This window comes from Natrix helvetica, assembly GCF_964273705.1.
Source record: "Natrix helvetica genome assembly, chromosome: 6".
Classification (NCBI taxonomy): domain Eukaryota; kingdom Metazoa; phylum Chordata; class Lepidosauria; order Squamata; family Natricidae; genus Natrix; species Natrix helvetica.
In genome coordinates, this window is record NC_138553.1 from 56,375,565 (window position 1) to 56,399,767 (window position 24,203).

The 24,203-nt window shown below is 40.7% G+C and overlaps 1 protein-coding gene across 2 annotated transcripts in view; it reads left to right on the top strand.

Moving 5' to 3' along the window:
- The first annotated feature begins 8,519 nt into the window (after positions 1-8,519).
- Positions 8,520-24,203, top strand: part of IRAK4 (interleukin 1 receptor associated kinase 4) — a 30,139-nt gene continuing 14,455 nt past the window's right edge. For both annotated transcript variants that reach the window (XM_081957089.1, XM_081957090.1), the window contains exons 1-5: positions 8,520-8,656; positions 10,583-10,752; positions 11,429-11,574; positions 13,707-13,856; positions 16,276-16,436. In XM_081957089.1, coding sequence (XP_081813215.1) covers positions 10,592-10,752; positions 11,429-11,574; positions 13,707-13,856; positions 16,276-16,436 — 618 coding nt within the window. In that variant the 5' untranslated portion in view covers positions 8,520-8,656; positions 10,583-10,591. The remainder of the gene's footprint in view (positions 8,657-10,582; positions 10,753-11,428; positions 11,575-13,706; positions 13,857-16,275; positions 16,437-24,203) is intronic.

Sequence of the window (24,203 nt, forward strand, 5' to 3'; positions counted from 1 at the left end):
CCTCCGCCTCCTCCTCCTCCTCAGCAAGCAGGCCGGGCAGGGGCGCGGGCACCGCTCAGGAGGGAGCAGCCAACGGGGGGGGGGGGCTCTGGCCAGCCGTGGCTGGCGCGAACTCCTCTCCTGTTCCTTCTTCTGCCAGGAAGCTGAAACCTGGGACTGGAAAACAACCTTTTCTGTCCCCTTACCAGCCCATCCGGGAAGATGAGGAACCCTCCCCCCCCACCGCGGTTGGGCTCTGAACTAGCGGAGCCTCGTCCTTCTTTTTAAGCAGGCGATCTTTAAGCAGGTGATCTTTGGCTGCTGCACAAACCGCGCTGCCTTCTTCTCTCTGATAGCTGCCTGCTTAAAAAAAAGGACGAGGCTCCACTGGTTCGGAGCCCATCCGCGGGGGGGAGGGATCCCCCTCGCGTTCCTCGTCTTCCCGGATGGGCTGGTAAGGGGACAGAAAAGGTTGTTCTCCAGTTGGGACGGAGAGAGAGAGAGACACACACACACAGAGTGAGTGATTGAGTGAGTGACAGACAGACACACACACACACACATATACACACAGAGTGACAGACAGAGAGGAAGGGAGGAGAGAGAAACACAGAGAGATAGAGAGAGAGGGAGGGAGGGAGAGAGAGGGAGAGACAGACAGACACACACATACAGAGTGACAGATGGAGGAGGGAGGAGAGAGACAGAGATACAGAGACAGACAGACAGACACATAGAAAGAATGACAGAGAGAGACAGAGAGGGGGGGAGGGAGAGAGATACAAAGAGCTACACAGAGAGAGAGAGACAGACAGACAGACACACAGAGAAACAGAAAGAGAAAGAGAAAGAAAGGCAGAAAAAATGAAAAAAGAAAAAAAAAAAAAGAAAGAAAGTGGGGGAGAGAGATGAAAGAAACAAACAAAGAAAGAAAACTTATGACCACAATTGAGCCCAAAATTGAGCGGCTCCTCACATTGCTGGGGAGTGAAGTTGTTGTGGCCATTGTCTCCCCTGAGCTGCTATAATAACTCCCCTGAGTTGATATAAAATATTTTACTACAGTATTTGGTTCAGAATCTTTTTTTTCTAGATTTTCCTCCTTTAAAATTGGGTGCGTCTTATATTCCGGAGCGTCTTATAGGGCAAAAAATACGGTACTTTACTCAAACAGACACTTGTCTTGGTAAAGAATAGATACAATGTGGATGTCAACAGAGTTAATACTCAAAACATTCAAGATAGACATAGACATAAGCACATGGGGTGATCATAATCCAATAACAATGACTTGGAAGGGACAGAGGAAAAAGGGGAGATGGACTTTAAACTCAAGACTATTAAATGAAAAAAGCTTCCAGCAATATATGGAAAAAGAACTGATGTATTTCTTCCAGGAAAATAAAAAGGAAGACACATCATTGCAGAATGTATGGGACACCTGTAAAGCATATATTAGATGCCTTCACAATGACATACTTAGGGAAAAAGAATAGGCAGAACAGACAAACTCAAAATAAGTTGGAATTAGAATATAAAAGTTTGGAGATGGAGCTGCAGAAAAACCCACAAAACAAAAAGTAAAAAATATGTTGGAACTGCAAAAACATAAACTGAACCTGATAGAAAATGAAGATCTGGCAAACAAAATAAAATCAGCAAAACAAAACTTTTTTGAAAATGCAAATAAACCAGGATGTTGGCTGGCTTACAAGTTGAAAAAGGAAAGAGAAAAAAAGCTGATAAGCCAATTGGTGGATGAAGAAGGGAATCTACAACATTCAAATGGAGAAAAGGAAAAAAATAATTGAGAACTATTATAACAAACTATTATAACAAGATGTTGATGAGAGGGTACCAGAAGGGAAAATAAGACAATTCTTAGAGAAAACTAGAATACCTAAAATCCCAGAAAAATTTAAGAAGGCACTAGAAGAAAGAATTACAATGATAGAGGTAATAGAAGGCATCAAAAGGCAAAAGAGGGGAAAACACCAGGACCAGATGGATTACCAGAACTGTACCAAACACTACAAAAAGTATTAAGCAATGTAATGTTGGAATTATTTAATGACTTACTAAGGGAGGCAAAGATACCAGAAACATGGACGGAGGCTTATATAATGCTTATACCAAAAAAAGAGTCTAATCTACAACAAGTAAAAAACTATAGATCTATTTCACTACTAAATGTGGATTATAACATTTTTGCATCAATAATGACAAAAAGAATGAAGAGACTTTTAAATGAACACATAGACCAAAATGGATTTCTCCCTAAGAGACAGATAAAGACAATATGCAAATTGTATTGAATACGCTAGAGTACTATGAAGCCCACCCAGAGAAGCAAATGGCATTGTTATTTCTGGACGCACAAAAGGCCTTTGATAATGTGAACTGGCAATTTACGATAATGCAATTTCAAATGATGGGATTTGGTGAGAGATTCAGAAATATGATCAAAACGATATACAATAACCAATCGGCAAAAGTAATGGTAAATGATGAGATGATAGGAAAGATAGAGATAACGAAGGGAACAAGAGATTTGGAATAGAGAAATACGACAAAATGAAGAGGTAAAAGGGATGAGGGTCAAGAAAGAAGAATATAAATTACAAGCATTTGCAGATGATTTGGTGTTTATTATGGAAGATCCAATAGAAGCAGGGCCAAAACTAGTTGAAATAATAGAAGAATATGGAGAAGTAGCGGGCTTGAAGATTAATAAAGATAAAACAAAAATTCTGATGAAAAATATGACAGAAAAACAGAAAAGAGAGTTGATAGGGAAACTGTCCAGGTGGTGAAAAAGGTGAAATGTTGGGGTATTCAATTGACAGCAAGATGTGTAACACTAAAGGAGGATAACTATTATAAGGTGAGAAAACAAACAGAAATAGATCTAGAAAGATGGAAAAACCTACAATTATCATTGATGGGAAGAATAGCAGTAGTAAAAATGAATATACTACCAAGACTGCTATACTTATTCCAAACAATACTGATAAAATTAGAGAAAAAAATATTTTGAAAGTATGAATAAAATAGTGGGGAAATATATATGGCGGGGGGGGAAGCAAGAATTAATATAAAAATGCTGCAAGATGCAAGAGTTCGAGGTGGATTTGGATTACCAAACTGGAAATTGGATTATCCAGCAGTGGGACTAGCTTGGATGAAAGAATGGATCTTACTGAGTAATACAAGTTTATTAACATTGGAAGGTCATGATTTGCAACTAGGTTGGCATGTTTTTTTGTGGTATGGTAAAAGTAAGGTACATGGCTATTTTCAAAGACATTATGTAAGGAATGGATTGTGAACAATATGGGAAAGAGTGAAAGGGAAACACTATTTAGAAATACTAATGTGGCTTTCAACAATGGAAGCATTGAGAAATCCAAATATTTGTAGTACGAAAAAAATCATTAGATATAAAGATATCTTAACAGAAAGGGGGGAACTAAAACAAAAACAAGAATTAGAAAAACATGGGATTGCTATAGGATGGTTTTCACAATTGCAAATACAATCAAGATATGAAAAAGATAAAAGGGACTACGATTTTAACTTAGGAAGTTCAGAGTTGGATAAGATACTTATGGGAACGGAAGAAAGAATAATTAAGAAACTATATAGCTACCTATTAAGAACTAGGTTAGAAGAAGAAGTGGTTACTTGGGCAAAGAATATTGGTCACACGATTGAGTTAGAAAAGTGGCAACAACTATGGGAAAGGAACTATAAATTAACCATGTCAACAACTTACAAAGAAAACGTATACAAAATGTTTTATAGATGGCACGTCACCATAAAAATTAGCAAAGATGTTTAAACACAAATCAGCGAAATGTTGCAAGTGTCAACAAGCAATAGGTTCCTATTATCATATGTGGTGGACATGTGCAAAAGCTAGGAAATAAGAGTATGGTTAAAGAAAATGTTACAACAAGAAATAGATTTTAGACCAGAGATATTTTTACTAGGTATTATCCTAGAGAAATTCAAGAAAGAGGATACTTATTTGATTATACATGTAACTACAGCAGCAAGAATTGTATTTGGCCAAAATTGGAAATTAAATAAGCTACCAACAGATGAAGAGATAATAAAAAAGATATTAGATTGTGCAGAGATGTATAGGTTGACAACTATCCCAACTCTGGGGAACTTAGTTCTTTTTTATTTATTTATTTAGTAATCTTTATATATAATCCAAGATGTTTTCTAATCTTCCATTCATGGGTACCATTCAATATTCATATCCCGTTATTACTTATCATGACACTACACATAGTATACATTATTATCATTATCAATTATTTGTTTAACTATATCTATTATCACTAAATTTCACTAGGTTTAGCTAGTTTTAAGTTATATTCTTCTATCTATCAACCTGTATCTTTCCAATAACGAGGCAATCTCATATCTTCTGCTGTTTATGGTATCAGTCCTCTTACCTTCTCTTTAATCAACTTTGTATGGACTCCTCTTACCAGCTCTTTGCTTATACGGTCTCTGTCACTGCGTTAAAATTGTTTGCTAGCCTGAACTGACTGAATTGACACTAAATAGTTAAACGGAAAAAGAGTTATTGCGCAGGTCATAAGGTCTTATCTGACAGTGATGTACTGCGCATGCTTCACACATTCCAGAGAGCTACTTCTGACTTTTGTCCGGCTGCCAGGAAAACTGGGAGACGGAACTCTTTTATCAAAATGTAACAATTAGTTAGTTTCGTTTTATTTCCATTTATTATTTTTGTATTAAAGTTTGTTTATTAATTAGAATATGTTTCTACAGAATCTTTATTTCTTTTTCTTCGCACCTTAAAGAATATGCCTGTTGGAAACAGCCCCGATCTAAGACCTCATCTAGTTCAGGGTGAAATAAATCTTCCCCTGACAGTCTCTTGTAATTTCGATGCCCTTCTTCTGTTTCCTCAATCAACTTATCTATAATTGTCAGTGGTGTTATCAAGTCAAGTCCCTTTTTGGGAGAGGGGGCGGTTTAGAAATCTAAAGAAATAAATAATAAATAAATAAAACTATTGCTGAAAAGATTTCTCTCTTTAGGTCCATAAATTCTTTTATTTTTTTTCTTCTTCTGTATCTTGCCATCTGGAGTAAGTTTCCCCTCCATTTAATTTCTCTTTCAATATTCAACTCTTGCCATTTTCAGAGACGAACCTATCATCATAAGTATCAGCAGTTTTAATTTCTTTATAATCATTTCCTCTTCATTTTTTTGAATTTTAACTGCCACTTTCTCCATTTGATGAACTTCTTCAACTTTCCCGTCACATTTTGCTGTTAAATGGATTAAATCATCCAATTTCTTCTCAATCATCTCGCGTGTATTTGATAGCTTCTGTATTTCTGAAAATATCTTTTGCAGACTTAAAGCCTCTTTCTCCTGCTGTGATAGCGCCATTGTTTTCAACTATGTAAATACTGTTATTCTAATTTAGTAGCTTTTAATCACCTCTCTCTGGTTAGAAATACCTCAAAGGAATATCTGTTTCTTCTTATCTCTCTCTGTAAACAAGCAATAAGACCGTGAGATACCAACCAAGATAGTCCATGAAAAAAGTAAAGGTGTTTTGTTTCCAATACAGAAAGCCTAACTTCTGCAGTGTTAGCCACAATGCCGCAAATTCTTACCTTTTTAAAAAGAAAGTGTCTTTTTTGTATTTCAAGTTGAAGAGAAAGTCCAATTCTTAAATGAGTTAAAAAAACGTCCACAGTAATGACAGATGAGAGTTTTAGACCATAGTTTACAGAGAGTAATGAAAAAAAGGAAAATAGAAGAAAGCTTAGTCCGTTCGTTTTAAAGGTCTTACATACATTCTGTCCGTGAAGATAGCATTGAGAAAGAAAAAAAATAACCCCATCAAAAACCATTCCAAATTTAATTCCCTCACTTATTTCTTCTGTTCTCCAATTTAAATTTATTTCAAGTTTTTTATAGGCAGTCACTCTTAAAACAATAAAATTTCCTCACCAGCTGGAAACACTTTCTCTTTTCACATCCTACCGTTTTGGAGCCACCTCGACTTCGTCAGCCAAATGGCTGGATTTTTTGTCACCGGCTTGAAGACTTTCTCTTGGATCAATCAGGGACTTTGCAATGTCTCTGAGATCAGCAAGACGTATTCTTCCTGTTCACCGTCTCTGCGGGATGGTTTAGGTCCATTTGGATCCCCCCCAGTGGCAAAAGTTTCAACTGCAATCTCAGAGCATTGAGATCGCATGCTGTATCGTCGCGACTTCGGCCCCGCCTCCTGGAAAAGGGGGAAGAAGGGGAAAACAGAAAAGACATAGAAAATAAAATATTAAATATATAGGTATATATCTAAGAGCAAGACATAAAGATGGGGGAAATATAGTTAGGATAGATTAGCGAAGGTACCGGAATAAGAAATGATATCAAATTATATTTGGTTTTGCAGAAATACCATCCCAAGGAAACATAACCTGAGACCTGAAAGAAATACCTACAATAATAGAAAAGAAAGAGAGAGAGGAGGAGAGAAGGAAAGGAAGATAGGGGAAAGAAGAAGTAAGGAGAGGAGGATGGAAGGGAGAGGAAGAGGAGAGAGGGTAGGAAGGGGAAGAGTAGGAGTAGGAGAAAGGTAAGGGAAGAAGGAAGGGAAAGGAGAGGAGGAAGGAAGAAAGTAAAGAAGATAGGAAGGGAGAAAAGGGAAAATAAGGTGGTGTTACAACAGGAGGAAGGGATGGTAAATAAAGCAACCCAAACTGTATATTATAACCTATTAAATGAAACAATAAATGTGTAAGAATGATAAATGTAAAGAATAACAATTAGGTGAATGTATACTTAATATGGTATGTAAGAGAATAAAAAAATAAATTAAAAATTGGAAAAAAATAGATCTAAAACCAGAACTATTCTTACTAGATATACTACTGGGGAAATACTGTAAAAGAATCACATACTTAACATTACATGTAATAACAGCAGCTAAAATCACATCTGCACAAAATTGAAAAAACAAAACTATACCTATAGATGAAAAGGTAATAAAATATTTTTCTTATACATTTTCCTTTATTATACATCACATTTCCAGTTTTGCAACAACAGTGTACTGTCTGTATCAAGTCCTTTTTAAGCATACATAGTATTATACACGCTGATTATAACCATTATTCTCGTAGTCTTACAATGTAGTCTCCTTTAAATACATAATATTGTACGTCATAGTTATAACCATTATTTTCATAGTTGTACCATAACGCTCTATACCAGTGATGGCTAATCTTTTTGTAAAGGCGTGCCAAAATTGTGCATGCGCGAACCTAGACCCACAATAGAATCCACCCCACCCACCTGCGCATGTGCGTGCAAACCCCCCTCCCATGCCTGTCTGTCTGTGTGTGTGTGTGTGTGTTTGTGTTTCACCCTCCTCAGGCTAGGAGGCTTTCCTAAAGCCTGGGGAGGGTGAAAACAGTTTCCCCCCCCCCCCCGTCCTGCCCCCTCCAGAGGCCCTCAGGAAGGTGGAAACGGATCATTTCCGAACTTCTGTTCTTATTAGGTATATTACTGGGGAAATACTATAAAAGAATCACATACTTAACATTACATGTAATAACAGCAGCTAGAATCACATATGCACAAAATTGAGAAAACAACACTTTACCTATAGATGAAAAGGTAATAAAGAAAATATTAGAATGTGCCGAATTGGACAGGTTAACGATGGAACTTAAGAATAAAGAGGAAACAGTGCATTACTTAGCATGGGAGTTTCGGGAACAAACTTTCGGTTTGGCCGTTGGGTCGTTTTTTGTCCTCCCCAGTCATTGTATGACTACGAGAATAATGGTTATAATTAGGGTGTATACTATGTATGCTTAAAAAGGACTTGATATAGCCAGTACACTGTCGTTGCAAAACTGGAAATGTGATTTATAATAAAGGAAAGTGTATAATAAAAATATTTTTTTAAAGCAAGCAATTGGTCCTCAGGCTATCCACGTGGAGATTATTCTAACCTTAGCGTATGAACTGAGAGGACAGCGACTGGCATCAAAGGAAGGTTTCCTATAACTCTCAAGACCGATCTGTGCAGCTGCCAGATTTTACCCGACGCCTTTGGGCTCGGTACTCAGTGCACACAATCATACGGCCTCTGTTGATGCATCACGTAAATAAAAAGTAATGAAGCTTCTTCGCGGACGAGAGCTGCATCGAGCTTTTCCACCGCCACCGAACAGAGAAAATAAGGGGGAGTCAGGCAGATAGGACCGTACCACAATCAAACCCTAGCAAATTAGACGATTGGAGCGGCCGATTAAATTGCAGGAGACAGCTCATTACAGGTACACTGTGGCCAATAACCGGGGTAGAAAAAGAGAAGAGCGTAGCGTCTCTTCTTCGCGTTTCACTAATGGTATCAAGCAATTACTTCCCCGACACCCGTCCCAATGGGCCGAGCCTGCTGAGAGAAAGCGTAAATGTATGCGCAGACTCGTTTCGAGAGAGAGTACATGAAACCCGGATTAAGGAGAAGAGACAAGTAAGGAAGTTCCTGTCTTGAGCAACCGGGTGATGAGGCTAAGAGGTGTGGCTGGTTTTTTTCTATTTCGGTGGGTCGGAGCGCAAATACGCAAAGTGAGACCTGCGGCGCTTCTTTATGTTATAAGTGAGTATTTATTTACTAGATTTCGATTCTACCTTTTCATCCGGAGTTGAAGGCGGCGGATTTACGACTCATTTTTCTTTACAACAACCACCCTATGGGGTAGGCTGGGCTCTGAGAGATGCTCTACTGCGTCGCCTCCCAGAAAAAGACTTTCGGCAGCAGTTCTGTGATTGGGCGTGCAGCCAGCTGCATAATTCTTTCTAGTGGATGGCAATTTAATTAAACATCATACTGAGATTTTTTAAAAAACTGCATTTTCTTTACAGTTGGCATAACGTGAAAAATAGCATAAAAATTAAGTAAACTATATTAAGAATGGACGCAAACCATGGGAAGTGATCTCTTGTTTTTTTGCATTTTCTCTTCGCCTTATTTTAAAGCGAGAAGAAGGGGCTTTAGGAAACTTCTTAAGAGTCGTATAGCATTGGGCGGAGGGAAGGTTGGAAGAGAAAAGTCGTAAAGCATTTTCAACCTTCCCTCCGCCCAATGCTTTACGACTCTTAAGAAGTTTCCTAAAGCCCCTTCTTCTCTTTAAAATAAGTTCTCAGCTTTGTCCCCCACACAGACGTACACAGGAAGTTAGTTTTTTTTTGGGGGGGGGGGAGATATTGTAGATTAGTTAATTAGGTTATATGCGTTTCACTTTTTATGATAGCAGCTCTGCCCACTAAACAGTTTTGCTATCCTGTTACTTTTGCGAAATAAATGCTATGGATGAATATAAATATGTAGTTGAGGGTTAAGGCTAGGGTATTACAGGATAATAGATTGCCTTGTGCAGGTAATCCTCAATTTACAACACTTCATTTAGTGACTTCAAAGTTACAAGGCACTAAAAAAAGTGACTTATGGCCATTTTTCACATTGATGACTGTTGCATGGTCATGTTGGCAACTGGTTCATATTTATGCAATATCCCGTGGTCATGTGATCAGCTTTTGCAAACTTCTAACAAGCAAAAGTCAATGGGGAAGCCCGATTCATTTAACAACTGTTACTAACTTAACAACTGCAATGTTTCGTGTAAAAACTGGCAAGAAAGGTTGTAAATGGGCAAAACTCACTTAACGAATATCTCACTTAGCAACATAAATTTTGGGCTCCATTTTGTTGTAAGTCGAGGACTATGTGAGATATTAAAACCCAATTCTTATACTCACAATTCAAAAGACAAGTCTGTTTCAAAATTCAAAGGTTTATTGCAATTGAAATAACGGTTGCAAGCACGGCCTCCCAGATTCTTCCCAATGGCTTGAGTACAAGGAGCGCAGGGACAGATTTCAAGTAATACAATTTATAGCTTTCTAATCATTATGCGTGACGCCTAAGAAGAACCCCATCTCCAAAATCATTCTTTGAAGTTAATTCGCATTTCAAGATGACAGCATGACTTTTCCTTCAGACCCCTTTATCTGATCTGTGCCACTTCGTTATTTCATTTTAGGTGGCGGATGTTACCATCTCACTGATTGGTGTCCTTGTCTGTATTTCAATATCAAAGGAATGTTAGCAAGTTATCCTGTATTGACTTTACTGCTTATATTTGTGCTTAATTTATAATGAAGAAAAACAGCACCAACAGTTTTACACCTTCGTGTCACATTTTACACTTTATATGAAAGAGCAACTTATTATTTATTTATTTCCTTCAAATATCTGTATTTGTTATCCTTTAAAGGGATCAGCTCACATTTATTTGGCAGGGGAATATGTGTGATAAATGATTGAATGTTTTGAAAAGAAGCTGCTAAAATAATTCAAAACTTGTAGGGACATAATAATCAAATACTGCATTATAACCAGGACTGTGGAAAAACTTGTAAAATTAAAATACAAATGAAACATGCATTACAGCCTTGGGGTTAGTGTATAATCTTGGATTATTAAAAAAGAGCGCTTAAAAGCAACTTCATTTGCATTTGTCAGGATTCAAAAATGACAAATTCCATAACACCTTCTACTTATGTACGTTCCCTTGGCTATGGAATGATGAGACAGCTGGCAGATTTCATTGACCCACAAGAAGGATGGAAGAAATTAGCTGCTGATATAACTGATTCATCTGGTGCAAAACGATACAACCAAATGCAATTGAGGTAAGGTATGGAAACCAAAGGGGAAGATTGTTACATATTTATTTAAGTTTTTAATAAATTTATATAGTCACCTAACCCCTTTATTCTAGCTAGAGTTATCTTGCAACTTGCTAAATAATTTGGTCATTGAAAATGAGGGCAATAGAACTAGTGGATGCTCAAGCATGCTCACTGTGAGTGATTGGTAGTTGGAGTGAGGGATCAAAAAAATTGTCAGAACAGCTGCTGTTGGGGACATCGCTAAGGTGAGGGAGTAAAAGTCAACCTTTGAGATGGACCCTGTCTGAGTTTTCTTCTGCTCGTATATCTAGACTAGAGATGTGAGAAGCTGTATTGGATCACATTGATATTGTATTGCTTGTAGGTTTTCACTGAAAGATTGAGTGTCCAAAATAAGACTTAGGTGTCTACAGCTTGGGGTTGTCCAACAGCAGTGATGGGTTCCTACAGGCAGTCCTACCGGTTCGCTGAGCGCATGCTTCGCACTATTATATTAATTATTTAAGACAGTAGGTTCATGTATACAAGTACTTTATAGCTGGCAGAATATTTAATGTTTAGCTGTTCAGGCTTGGACTAAAAACTTAATAGCAAAAGTACAACTAAAATGGTTAAAAATGTCACTATTTTAAAATAAATAATAGCTAATTCTTTAACATATGTATATATCTTAAAGGCGATTTGAAGCATTAAAACAAGTAGGAAAAAGTCCCACCTGTGAATTACTTTATGATTGGGGAACATTAAATTGTACAGTTAGCGATTTGGTGGATCTCCTCATCAGAAATCAGTTCTTGGCACCAGCAAGTCTTTTGATTCCAGGTAATTTTGATCTACACTTTATCTTTCACACAAGCATTTTGTTTTCTTTAAAATATTGATTTCATACAATTAAACTATAATAGTACATGTTTTGTTCTGGCTTATTGCTAATATGAAACCTAGCCATTATCATTTTTAAACCGTGGTTAAACTGTAGTGAACCAAACATTATTAGCAATCTTTGCCTGAAACTTCTATAGAGAATATGCATAAATCACTATCTCTTACAAGATGACCTAGAGTCCTAGAACATGATTTGACAGTGGAAGAGATAGTACAGGTAACCCCTGATTAGCCTTCTTTGTGTGAAGCACAAGTTCTCACAGATTTTATCAAATACGCATATTTGTAGTCAAAAATTATTGGCTAGCATAATTGAATAACTACCACAAAGTGAGGCTACTTTATACTAAGTATACTGAATATACTAAGGATACAATTAAAATTTACATTTTTTAAAAAACTTGGTTTATTACATTTACTGATATGGTTAGTAAGGTTATGTTTCTGAATTACCGTATTTTTCAGAGTATAAGATGCACCTTCCCCCCCAAAAGAGTGTGAGTCTTATACACCAAATGTAGTCCCGCCCACCCACTGCCCCACCGCCCTTTGGCCTCTGTCTCCCAGCAATTTACCTCCTTGCAGCAAACAGGGAAAATGGGGCTTGCGGAGGCGGCAATAGGCTATGGCAGTGATGGCTAACATTTTTTGGATCGCATGCCAAAAGCAGGGGAGTGCAGGGGGGTTGTGCGCGCGTGTGACCACACCCATAATGCTATGTGCACGACACCAGCATGCATGCATGGGTGACACCAGTGCACATGCATGTGCGACCAGCGCTCCCCCCACTTTTGGCGCACTTTTTGCGCCCTCCCCAGGCTCCAGAGGCTTTCTAGGAGCTTGGGGAGGGTGAAAACAGCCTCCCCTGTCCCCCCGGAGGCCCTCCGGAGGCTTCAGAGGCCCTCTGAAGTCTCCGGAGCGTGAAAAACCAGCCCTTCAGGCAAATTGGAAGTTTGGGAACGGACTTCAGGTTTGCTCATAGGGCCAGTTTTTGCCCTCCAGGAAGCCTCCTGAAGGCAAAAAATGGTCTTAAAAGAAGGACAAAGCTGATAGGGCAACACCTCGCATGCCCTAACAAATGGCTTCGCGTGCCACCTTTGGTGTGCCATAGGTTTGCCACTGAAAGAGGCTGTTTGCTGTTTGCTGCAAGGAGATAAGTCAGTAACTATAAATGCCTATAGAATGTTCAAATTATTGGACTTATTTTTTAAAGTCTGTTTTATTATTGTTCTAGACAACTTAACAAAGTGAAGAAGCTTTTTCAAATGCTTGATCTGAAGAGGCACGGTGCTATTGTATCTTCTTTTAAATAGCAGAGAATGATATATACTTCCAGAAAGCCACATCAATTTTAACAGCATCTGTACAAGTATAGTCTGAAATGTAACACCAGAAACAGTGTACATTGTCTGTATTGTTTGCTGTTTGCTGCATGGAGGCAAATTGCTGGGAGGCAGAGGTAGATTTTTCCTCCTTGTTTTCCTCCCCAAAAGCTAGGTGTGTCTTATACTTCGGAGCATCTTATACTCTTAAAAATACGGTAATAGATGATTTTTAAATGAAATGGATAGTATTTTCAGGACTTTAATTTTTTTATCTGGATTTGAAGAAACTCATATAGTTAGAACTAAATATCAGTAGTTAGGAAAAGAAAACAGCTTTTTATATACGTGAACGGGCTAGTATTTTTCTGTTTTATACTATATATTACAAATCTCTTTTATTCAGTGGGGTAGAAATGATGGCAAAATTTTCAAGTTTACAATTGAGGAATCTTTCAGATTATGAGAGACACATATTATGAAAAATTGTGGTTGTAAACTGTGGTGAAGGCCATCATTCACAATTTAACCAGCCCCAGGTTTTCATACCATTCTAGGTGACTCACATTATAACTTTATGTTATCCCCTTAGTATGCTTAAGAGACTTAAGTGATTAGTCAAGTATAATTCATTCCTTACACCTTTTTTAAAGTGTTCTAAGATGAATGCATTTTCTGACATTTATATGATTTTATTTAATGGCAGTTTCTGTAAGTATGATGAAAATATGTCTCTATCCTTACCAGAAACTGTACTCCTACATAAAAAAGGACCTCTCGTAGAAGGCAAGAAAATACCATCTGAATGGTTATCCTTGGATCCAAATGAAGGTCACCTAACATCAAATAGTTGTGATCTGAGTTCAGTGAACAACAACAGACACCTTAATGATACAGGTAGACTGTTATCCTTTCCAAACGTTAACTCATCTTTTACCCTGTTTTCCCGAAAATAAGCCCTGCCTGAAAATATTGCAACACAGCAGCAGCCGTGAAGTGAGTATGCTGTTAAGCTAAATACCAGATACCTTTTTAAAAATCCAGTAACAGGTTTGCTTGCAAGTGTCAAAGGCACAACTTATTAGACTATATAGGAAACATTTGGAGTATATAGGAGATATTTGGACTATATGGACTATTTGTGGTGGACAACCACCCTACCCCCAGCTCTTGCTGTCAGATGTTATTAAATATTACTTCTAGTAGTCAAAGGCACAAATGAAGTAATCGCTCTGGCTAAAATTAATGTAAACGTTTACAAAAGCCTTTAATTATTTATTAGTAATCTAATAAACCACCAAATCTTTAAGCTGGAAAGATATCATACCTAAGAACAAAGGAAATATCCACTAATCCTACAATGTCAGCCTTGGTTGCTGGCAAAACTTCAAGAAATATGTTGTCTAGACCAGGGGCCACCTACCTTTCGGACCTCAGGGACCACTAAATTCATAATTTTAAATCCTGCGGACCAGTAATATGAATCCAGTGAGCCACTAATTGAAGCACCTGGACTCCGAGTGACGGGATGGGCTCCTTCAGGCACTTAGCTTGGTCGCCTGTTTCTGCAAACTTAAACACTCAGAGCCATTTGGACCTGTTTCCCACAGAAAACAAAGCAGAGGAATCTCTCATCTCTCTGTCTCTCTGTTTCCCTCATCTCACGGGCCAGCCAGTGTCTTGGGGCGGAGAGGAAGTTACGGGTCTCCCAGTCGGGAGGCTGGAAGAAATGCCCGTGAGATCCAGCAAGAGATGAAGCTTGGCTCCCACTCTGGAATATGGAGCGAATATCCATCCCCTGCCCTTCCCTTCTTAGGCCAGATGAGGAATGAGCTGGAGGGGAGGGTGAGGGCCAGGTCAGCCAGTAGTGGGTTCAGCCAACAGGAAGCCACAGCAGGGGGACAAAAGAGATGTGGATTGCTGACACCCATTGCTTCAGCCCGGCTGCGCCACAACAGCACCATTACCTTGTTCCAGCCGGCAAGGGCTGTGCTATTCCTTGCACATTGCATCTCCTGCAAAGTTACAAGTTTCACGTACCTCCCTCTTATGGCTGAGATTTCCAGCCCCACCATGAGCTGCCTGGCCAATTCCATATTTCAGAGCTCTAGTCACGGAACTGGCCCATTGGTCATCCTGGAGCAGCTCCTCTACCTGGGTGTGCCTCGGACCACCAAAATTTTCTCCTGGACCATCGGTTAGTGACCTCTGGTCTAGACCATACTAACTAAACCTTGAAGTCCAACAGATACCAGCCTTGAAAATCTACATCAGTATATTAAACTAATTGTGTTTGACAAACCTCATTCAGATATTTGATTCCAAACACTGTCTAGAAACTTTAATTTGATCCACTTTGTTGTACATTGATCACTGATTGGTTGGATTATTGTAATGCAGTATATGATAGGCTTCCTTTAGAAATGGGGTCATTATAATAGTTATTGGAAAATCTCTGAGCCCTAGTAATAATGTTGTTTATTATATTTAGATTACTATATAGCCGGGATGGCGAACCTATGGCATGCGTGCCACAGGTGGCATGCGGAGCCATTTGTCAGCGCACGCAAGATGAGTTCACCCTTTTTTAAAGCCACCCCCCCCCCCGGCTCCAGAGGCTTTATAGGAGCCTGGGGAGGGCGAAAAGAGCCTCCCCCCTCCGGTGGCCCTCTGGAGGCTTCATGAGCTTCCCTAAAGGCTACGGAGTGCAAAAAACCGGCCCTATGGGCAAACCGGAAGTTTGGGAACGGACTTCCGGTTTGCTCGGAGGGTCGTTTTAAGTGCTCCGGAGGATTCAGGGAAGCCAACTGAAGGTCCCTGAAGCCTCCGGAGCGCTCAAAATGACACTCCAAACAAACTGGAAGTCACTTCTGGTTTGCTTATAGGGTCTTTTTTGGACCTCCGGAGGCTTCAGGGAAGCCTGAAGGTCCCTGAAGCCTCCAAAGGGCCTCCGGGGGGGGGAGGCTTTTTTCACCCTCCCTAGGCTCCTATAAAGCCTCTGGAGCCTGGGGAGGGTGAAAAAAGAATGCAAAAAATGGGGAGGGGTCTTGCCTGTAGTACGTGCATGCGCACTGGGGGCCGTGCATTGCATTATGGATGCGGCACGCCCGTGCACGCCCCCCCTGCGCTCCCCCCACTTATGGCACGCGAGCCAGAAAAGGTTCACCATCGCTGCTATATAGCATGGCACTGGGACATTGTGATTTACAATATGTAAACAAATTAATATAGAGTTTGGATTATAAGATTTCCATGCTTAAAATGGTTTTGTGATTTACACTCAACTTGTTCTTCCTGACTCCCCGTTTCTGCCCAGGATTGAAAAGCTTCTTGTTTTATGAGCTGAAAAGTGTCACAAATAATTTTGATGACCAAACTCTGTCAGCTGGTGGCAAAAAGATTGGAGAAGGAGGCTTTGGAGTGGTTTACAAAGGATGCATCAACGGCCAAACAGTGGCAGTGAAAAAACTTACAGCTGTAAGTTATCAATTATTTTGCTAATAGGTAAAGGTTCCCCTCACATATATGTGCTAGTCGTTCCCGACTCTGGGGGCAGTGCTCATCTCCATTTCAAAGCTGAAGAGCCAGCACTGTCCGAAGGTGTGTCTGTGGTCATGTGGCCTGCATGTCTAAGCACCAAAGGCGCACGGAACGCTGTTACCTTCCCACCAAAGGTGGGCCCTATTTTTCTACTTGCATTTTTACGTGGTTTTGAACTGCTAGGTTGGCAGAAGCTGGGACAAGTAATGGGTGCTTACGTGGTGCTAGGGATTCGAACCACCAAACTGCCGACCTTTCTGATTGACAAGCTCAGGGTCTTATCCACTGAACCACTGCATCCCTAATAGTATTCTTCGATATATGCTAAGTTGCCTATTTAATTTAAAGAATTATGTAATAAAAGGAGACCAGAAAATCATGCAGTAATAACTATTTTATGCTACCTTTCACACTACATTTATAGTATCTAGTAAAAAAATCAGAGGAAGAGCAAAATTCTTTAACAAGTCAAGCAGGAAAATTATTTCAAATAATTATGCTTCAGAAATTTTTGAGTTACTAACAGATTTTAATAATCCTGTGTAGAAAACATTACTTATGACAAAATTCTTCAATGTACTGTTCTACAAACATTAGTAGAAATTCAGGTAATTACTGGTTCTGAGAGCATAATTGATTTGTTTTGTTTACACTATATTGAAATATATCAATGGATATTTAAATCAGCCACAATTAACAGAACTCAAATGACATGCTGAATCATAAAGCATTTTTAGAAGTCCATCATTAGCTAGAGCAGTTCCCTTTGATTTCCTCTTTAAATGAGATATTGTCAGGAACATCTGGTGGGCCTCCCATGAGACTGGCCGAATCAGAGAATACACACACAGGAGTTTTCTCGGGATGGGAGCGCCCAGATCTGACTCTGAACGTCCCTTTTATTGGTTATAAAAATGGATGGATACAAAAGACAAACAAGGGAACAACGTAGGGAAAAATACATTTCCATATATTATGAAACCTTACACATGACTATATCATTGGTTACACAGTTGGAGATATCGCGGCCAGGGATGAAATGTTTTCTTTGAAACTCCCTTTATCACGGCCAGGGATGGAATGTTGTCTTTGAAACTCCCTTCGTCCTTGTACATGTTTCAGCTGACGTGTCAGCCTGCATGTACTCGAGACGGCACCAGTTTGATCAATTATTCCAACATCTCCTCTGTTTTTGTGTTTTAAAGCACGTCTTCTTCTTCGTCCAATGGCATGTGCATATAGCTACGGTGTTTCTCTTCCAATTCCTCGTCACTGCTGAGCACGAAATGTGGTTTCTGCAGCAGCTGGGTTTGTTCTCCGTTATTAACTGAAGTAATAACATTGATTTGCTGATTTTTTGGGAAAAAACTCCTAGCCATAGCGATTAAGGACGGGATACATTGAATACAACAACAAAAAGAAATGAACAAAACAATAATGATTACAATAGTAGGAATCAACTTGTGGAGCTAAGATCCATCAGGTAACCAGGACCATAAAGCTCCCCTTACGTCAATGGCTCTAGGGCCATCAATTTGTAGTGGGTTATTCCGAATCATACCTTCCATGTGTTGTACAGTGCTGGAAATATTAATTTTATAATCGTGGATATATACACAACAGTGAGAACGAATTAAAGCACAGACACCTCCTTATGCTGCCAAAAGAATATCAAGGGCATAACGGTTCTGGAGAGCGACTTCTCTAACTTCATTCAGTTCCTCATTAATTAACTTAAGAGATTTAAACATTCATAAATCAAAGAGATTTAAACAGTCATTAAACATTGCAACAGTCCAGTTGTTCAAAATATGCAGGTCACGGTAATTCATGGCAACCCCTATAGCTGGTAGGATGGCTCGTGAGATTTGTTTGTCTAGGTTCCCTCCCAAGGTTAACCCAGAGTCAGAGGGGTTACTATCTCTTCTGTTCTGCAATCAAATTTGAGGGAGTGTATCGATTTTATAAATTGTGGGGATAACCCAACCCAAAGTACAGGTACCTGCCCAATACTTTGGCCACTGGCGATAAGCTGTGTTGCCGCACAATAACCAAATGTGGTAGGGCAGAGGTAAAAGGGGTGCACCGAGATTTCGGCGTCATTTTCCCATTTCCTCATAATGTAAAACCAAAAACATGCTACGAGGCCTCCCTGTGTTTGAACCTGAGAGTAATCATTCGTAACCATCTTGTTGATACAACACGGATAGTCTTCTCCACCTAATGTTGACGAGTTTTGGCATTGTGTTGCAGTGGTGTTTCTTCCAAATGCACATTTCATGCAATCTTTAGGCAAGGGAACCACCTTTTTGCAATTCGTGTTGTCTCCCAAAAAGGTGTTGTCAGCGGCTTTTGGTCTGGAGAAGCAAATCAATGCCTCACCGCGAGATTATATCTGTGTTTTGAATAGAGTCTTGTCACTGAATCCAGGAATAGAGGAGAAATATACAGGTTTGTTTTGGTCCCAGTCCATCCATCCTGTCTCATTCAGAGGGACTGAGTGCAGAGGTACTCCTTTGCCAGATTGTCCTGGTGTGTGCATACAAATCCAGCAATTTGTGGCATTTAATACTGTGACCACCTTTTGAATGTCCTTCATGTAATTGTTTTGTAACCACAATGTATCGCCATCACTGTGTCCAGGTTTAATGAACATACTATTGATGTTAATGAGAATGTGTGAAAGGAGTACAAAAACCCAGAGTACAAATGCATGTATCATGTTTAGGTCAAATATCGGTGCCAGGTGGAGAAATGTCCGTTGTTTTTGTTTTCGAGTGATATGGTCTTACATGTCTTCCTGGCACCCAAATAGTGTGGTCGTCGTGGCGGACAGCAGCATAGCCTCTTCCCCAGGTAATCAGGTCGGCCGGGCCTTGCCAGGCAGGATCAGGAAGTTGTCTATAGCACACCTGTGGTCGGGGAAAAGCTGCAGATGGAGAAGCAGAAAAATGGCGACTTGCTGCAGAGGTGGGTGGGGTTCCAGTGAGGTTCAAAAAGTTCAACGTATAAAGGGCAAGGTTAAGCCTATTTTGCAGCAGCGGGAGGCTAGGGGGAAGTTTTCCCTGAGCCAAATTGTACCTATCCAGGGCGTGTTTAAGGGTCTGATTAGCACGCTCCACCATGGCTTGGCCCTGTGAATTATATGGGATGCCAAATTTGTGCGTAATGGACCATTGGTTGCAGAAGGCAGCAAGAGCCGCGCTCGTGTAAGCAGGCCCATTATCCGTTTTTAATTCTTTTGGGCATCCCAGTGCTGCGAATAACCGAATGCAATGATTAATGATGTGCTTCACAGCTTCACCCCTTTGTGGGGTAGCAATGATGAAGCCTGAAAAGGTGTCTATTGAAACATGAATGTATTTCCAAGGGGCAAAAGAATTATACTGAGTCACGTCCATCTGCCAAATTTGACAAGACTCTGTGCCCCTAGGATTTACTCCCATGGGAAGTGAGTGTGCTTGTTTGCTACAGGTTGGGCACTGCTGTAAGATTGCAGTCGCCTCAGCCTGAGTGATGCCAAATTGCTTTATAAGTGATTTTTTTATTCTGATGGAAATAAGAATGACTGTCCCAAGGAGAAACAGGTGAAAGAGTCAAAAGTGAAGCACCAGATGCCGCAGCATCGGCCATGTCATTGCCTTCCTGGAGGGGACCAGGAAAAGGCTGATGACTTCGTATGTGCGTAACAAAATAAGGTTTCTTCCTTGCAACAATAAGTACCTGAAGTGTAAAAAACAAGGAAGTTAATTCAGAATCCAAAGATGGTGACAAGTATGACTGAAAAATAGTAGAGACAATTTGTGTCACATACAAACTATCCAAAATTAAGTTAAAGGATTCTGATGAAAAATGTTTAAATGCCAGAATAGTGGCAGCCAATTCGGCTCTCTGCGCTGACTTCTGCGGTGGAGTAATTTTTGTGTGCCACTGGCCATTTCTGAACCAGGCACAAGCTCCAAATTGCTTTCCACCATCAGCAAAAAGGGTGATGGCGTTTTTTATTGGTAGTGGCTGCAATAAATCATTCAAAAAGATTGGAACAGTCTTCAAAAGCTGAATTCTTGGATCAGCAGGCGGATGGCAGGAAATGTGGCCTGGCCATTCCGTGAGAGCTATCTGTAACTGCTCAGAATTGATATATATCACATCCCACGTGGCAAGGGAGCATGGGACATATAAAGTTGATGGTTCAATGCCCATCAAGGCTTTTGCCCTCAGGCGGGCCTTGGTGATCAAAGAAGCGAATTGAAAAGGCTTTTGATTAATGGTATTACGCGGAGTATGTGGAAGGTTCAACCACTCCAAAATGAGGAGTGGTTCCAGATTTTGGGCTAAAATAGCAGTTGGGATGTCCATAGTATTAAGCAGGACAATAACAAGTGGTTCGTCCGGGATACAGCGATCCACCCATTGTTTACGCAATGCCAGCTCGACTTGCGTCAGAATTTCCAATTGTGCTTTGTTCAGACTTATCAAATCAGATGGCTGTTTGCCTTGTGTAAGTGCTGAAAAAAGAGGCGCTAACTGCTTGGTAGAAATACCAAGGTAAGGTAAGGTCTAACCCAATTTATTGTTACTAAATATTGCTGCAACTGCACCAAGGTTGTCTTCTGTGATAACTTAATGTGAGGGACAACAGGAGCAGAGTATGAGGATAGCAATTTATGGCCTAGATATAAAAAAGGTTGCTTGTGTTGTATTTTATCCGGGGCTATATGGAGTCCCCCCTCTGTTAACGTAGTGAGAATAGGCAATGTGCTTCTTACTGTTCCCTCAGGGCCTGGAGCTGCAACAAGGATGTCATCCATGTAATGGTACACTAAAAAATGGGGAAACGGAAGACGGTATGGCTGCAAAATGGAATTCACATAAAATTGACACATGGTAGGGCTATTTAGCATGCCCTGAGGCAACACTCGCCATTGGTAGCGAGAAGTGGGCCGAGACATGTTTATTTCAGGCACTGTAAAGGCAAACAGTTGCATATCTCTCGGATGGAAAAAAAGGCATCCTTCAGGTCAATGATCATCAAGTCAAAATCTTTTGGAATTAAATTTGGGTTGGGGAGACCGCATTGCAGCGCCCCCATCGGCTGGATGACAGCGTTGACCGCACGAAGGTCGTGTAAAAAACGCCATTTACCTGATTTTTTATCACAAAAACGGGGGTGTTATAAGGACTTAGCGAGGGTTCTATGTGATTTAATTCTAATTGTTCTAAAACCAGGTTTCGCAAGGCTGAGGCCTTCTCAAAGGTGAGCGGCCACTGGTCAATCCATACCGGGCTCTCCGATTTTAAAGAAAGCCGGAGTGGTGATGGAGGGGACATGCTCAGTCCAGACTTAGATTTGCTCCAAATTGTTGCAACAAATCTCTACCCCACAAATTGATGTGGAGGGGTAGTATTACCGGTTTGATATGAGCAGTTGTAGAGATCTTGGGCGATGTTGCTGGCAGCCAATCTTTGCTAATTTGGGCAACCTGAGTTCCACCGACGCCTTGGACTGCAGGTGACTGTTCGGTAGGCCAATCGGAAGGCCACTCAGCAGTCCGGATCACAGAAACATCTGCGCCAATATCTAAAATGCCAGAAAAACGGCGTCCATTAATATAGAATTCCATGTTAGGGCGATTACTTTCCATCATTTTTGTGACTGCCAATACGTCATTAATTTTTGATTGTTGATCATGTAAAGTTGGGGGGCTATCCTCACAGGGGAGAATTAAAACCTTAGCCAATTTATCCCCTTTATTGGTTATTAAGGGTTGGTTTGCAACAATCTGAAGCACAACCTGCTGTTCCGCTAAGCATGTCAAAAGCGTTGGGGGAAAAGAAGCACCGCAAGAGAGAAGTGAATCATGAGGAAAGAGTAAAGCAGATGTGGGAGGTGAGAGGGCGACAGAGGGTGTAGCTAAAATAAAGTAAGGCGTGTTAGGAAACGACGCATCTAGGGAAACATCAGCAACAAATTCCAGCAAAGGAGGAAATGAAGCGGGGAATGGCAGTGGCTTTGTTCTTACAGCCTTTTGGGTGGGGCTGGCTGTCGGCCCCGCTTCTAGTTTCCCGACTGGGCGGTTTGTTGGCTTGAGCGACATTGATTTGCCCACTGGTACCCCTTTTTACATTTAGGACAAACAGTTTTTGGCTTAGCCCCTGAATTAGAGTTTTTGCGGGATGTGCCCCCTCCCGGGGCTCTACATTGAGATTTAAAATGTCCCGGTTTGCCGCAGTTAAAGCAATTTCCAGCCGGGCGATCGCCCTGCTGCAAGGCGGCAGCAAGGGCGTCCATTGCAAAGGCGCTTGTCCCCACAATGCGGCAGGCTTCGAGATATTCTGCCAGAGTAACACCCGGTTTAGAAGCAAGAGGTTGTAAGACACGGCGACAGTCAGCATTAGAATTCTCAAAAGCCAATTTTAACAATAGTTCAGATCTAGCGACAGGATTATCAATTTGCCTCTCCACCGCCCTCTGCAATTCATCCACGAAGTCCGAAAAAGCTTGATTCAGACCCTGGTGAATCTTAGAGAAGGAGGCGGTAGGCAATCCAGAGGCTTCATATGTTTTATCAAGAGCACGCAAGGCAGCAAGACTAACAAGCGGAAAAACAGCCGCTGGAAATTGTAATTGGGCTGTAACCAAAGCAAAAGCACCAGAGCCAGCAACATGATCCCCAGTGATAGTGGGATTTCCTGCCATGCGGGCGGCACTATGAGCCTCCCGTGAAAAGTCCGACTCCCATACAACATACTGAGGCCCCGTGAGGAGCATTCTCAGTAGGTCCTTCCAATCCTGGGGAGTCATGATAAAGGATGTAGCCATGGAATTAAAAAGACCCTTGACATACGGTGATCGAATACCGTACATAGAGATGGCCGCTTTTAGGTCTCTAATCATTTTCAGAGGAAGGGGCTCATATAGCGGCACTGGAAGCCCAGCCCCCGCAGGGTTGGGCACAAGCAAAAAAGGAAAAGCAGAACATTGAGTCAGCTCCTCGGCATTGAAGAGCCCCTGGCTGCGAGCTTGAGCCATAGCATTATGGGCGGGTGGCCCAGTGGAATCGGGCAAAGGAGCGCGGGGGGGGGGGGCAGGGACTATCAACGGAATATGCCCCTTTATTTTTATCTGTAGCTTCCTCAGCAAGCAAGGCTTCCTTTTTGTAGGGGAGTGGAAGGGCGGAGGGCTTCAATGCCTCTGCCAAGCCTTTTTCGTGAATCATAAGGCACTCCATAACTACCCGCCATGAAGACAGTATTTTCCCGGGGGCCCTTGGCGTCTCATGGAAGTAAGCACCCAATTTTCGCCATGTAGATTTTTTTTTTAATTGCAAAATTTTTATTAGTTTTAAAATATATAGGGAAGGGTAAAAGGGTGTACAGAAAATTTTTTGCAGCTTCCACACTGGTGGCAAAAATCCCCCCAAGAAACTCACAGATTTAACAATCTTAAAAATAAAATATAAAAGAAAGCATCAGAACAAATTTAACCAATATTATCAAACATGTGCTCTACTATTTTTTCTCTGTTACTTTTTTTAGTATCAACAATTACAATTATTCCAAATACATTCATTTTTGTGATCTAAGCCTTTTCGATATTGCTTCTTCCCTGCTCCCCCGGAGGGGCCTCAGCGCCCCCCCTCCTTATCTTGCGTCTTGCTGTCCTTTTCCCTACTCCCACTAAATTCCTCCTCTGGGGGGGGG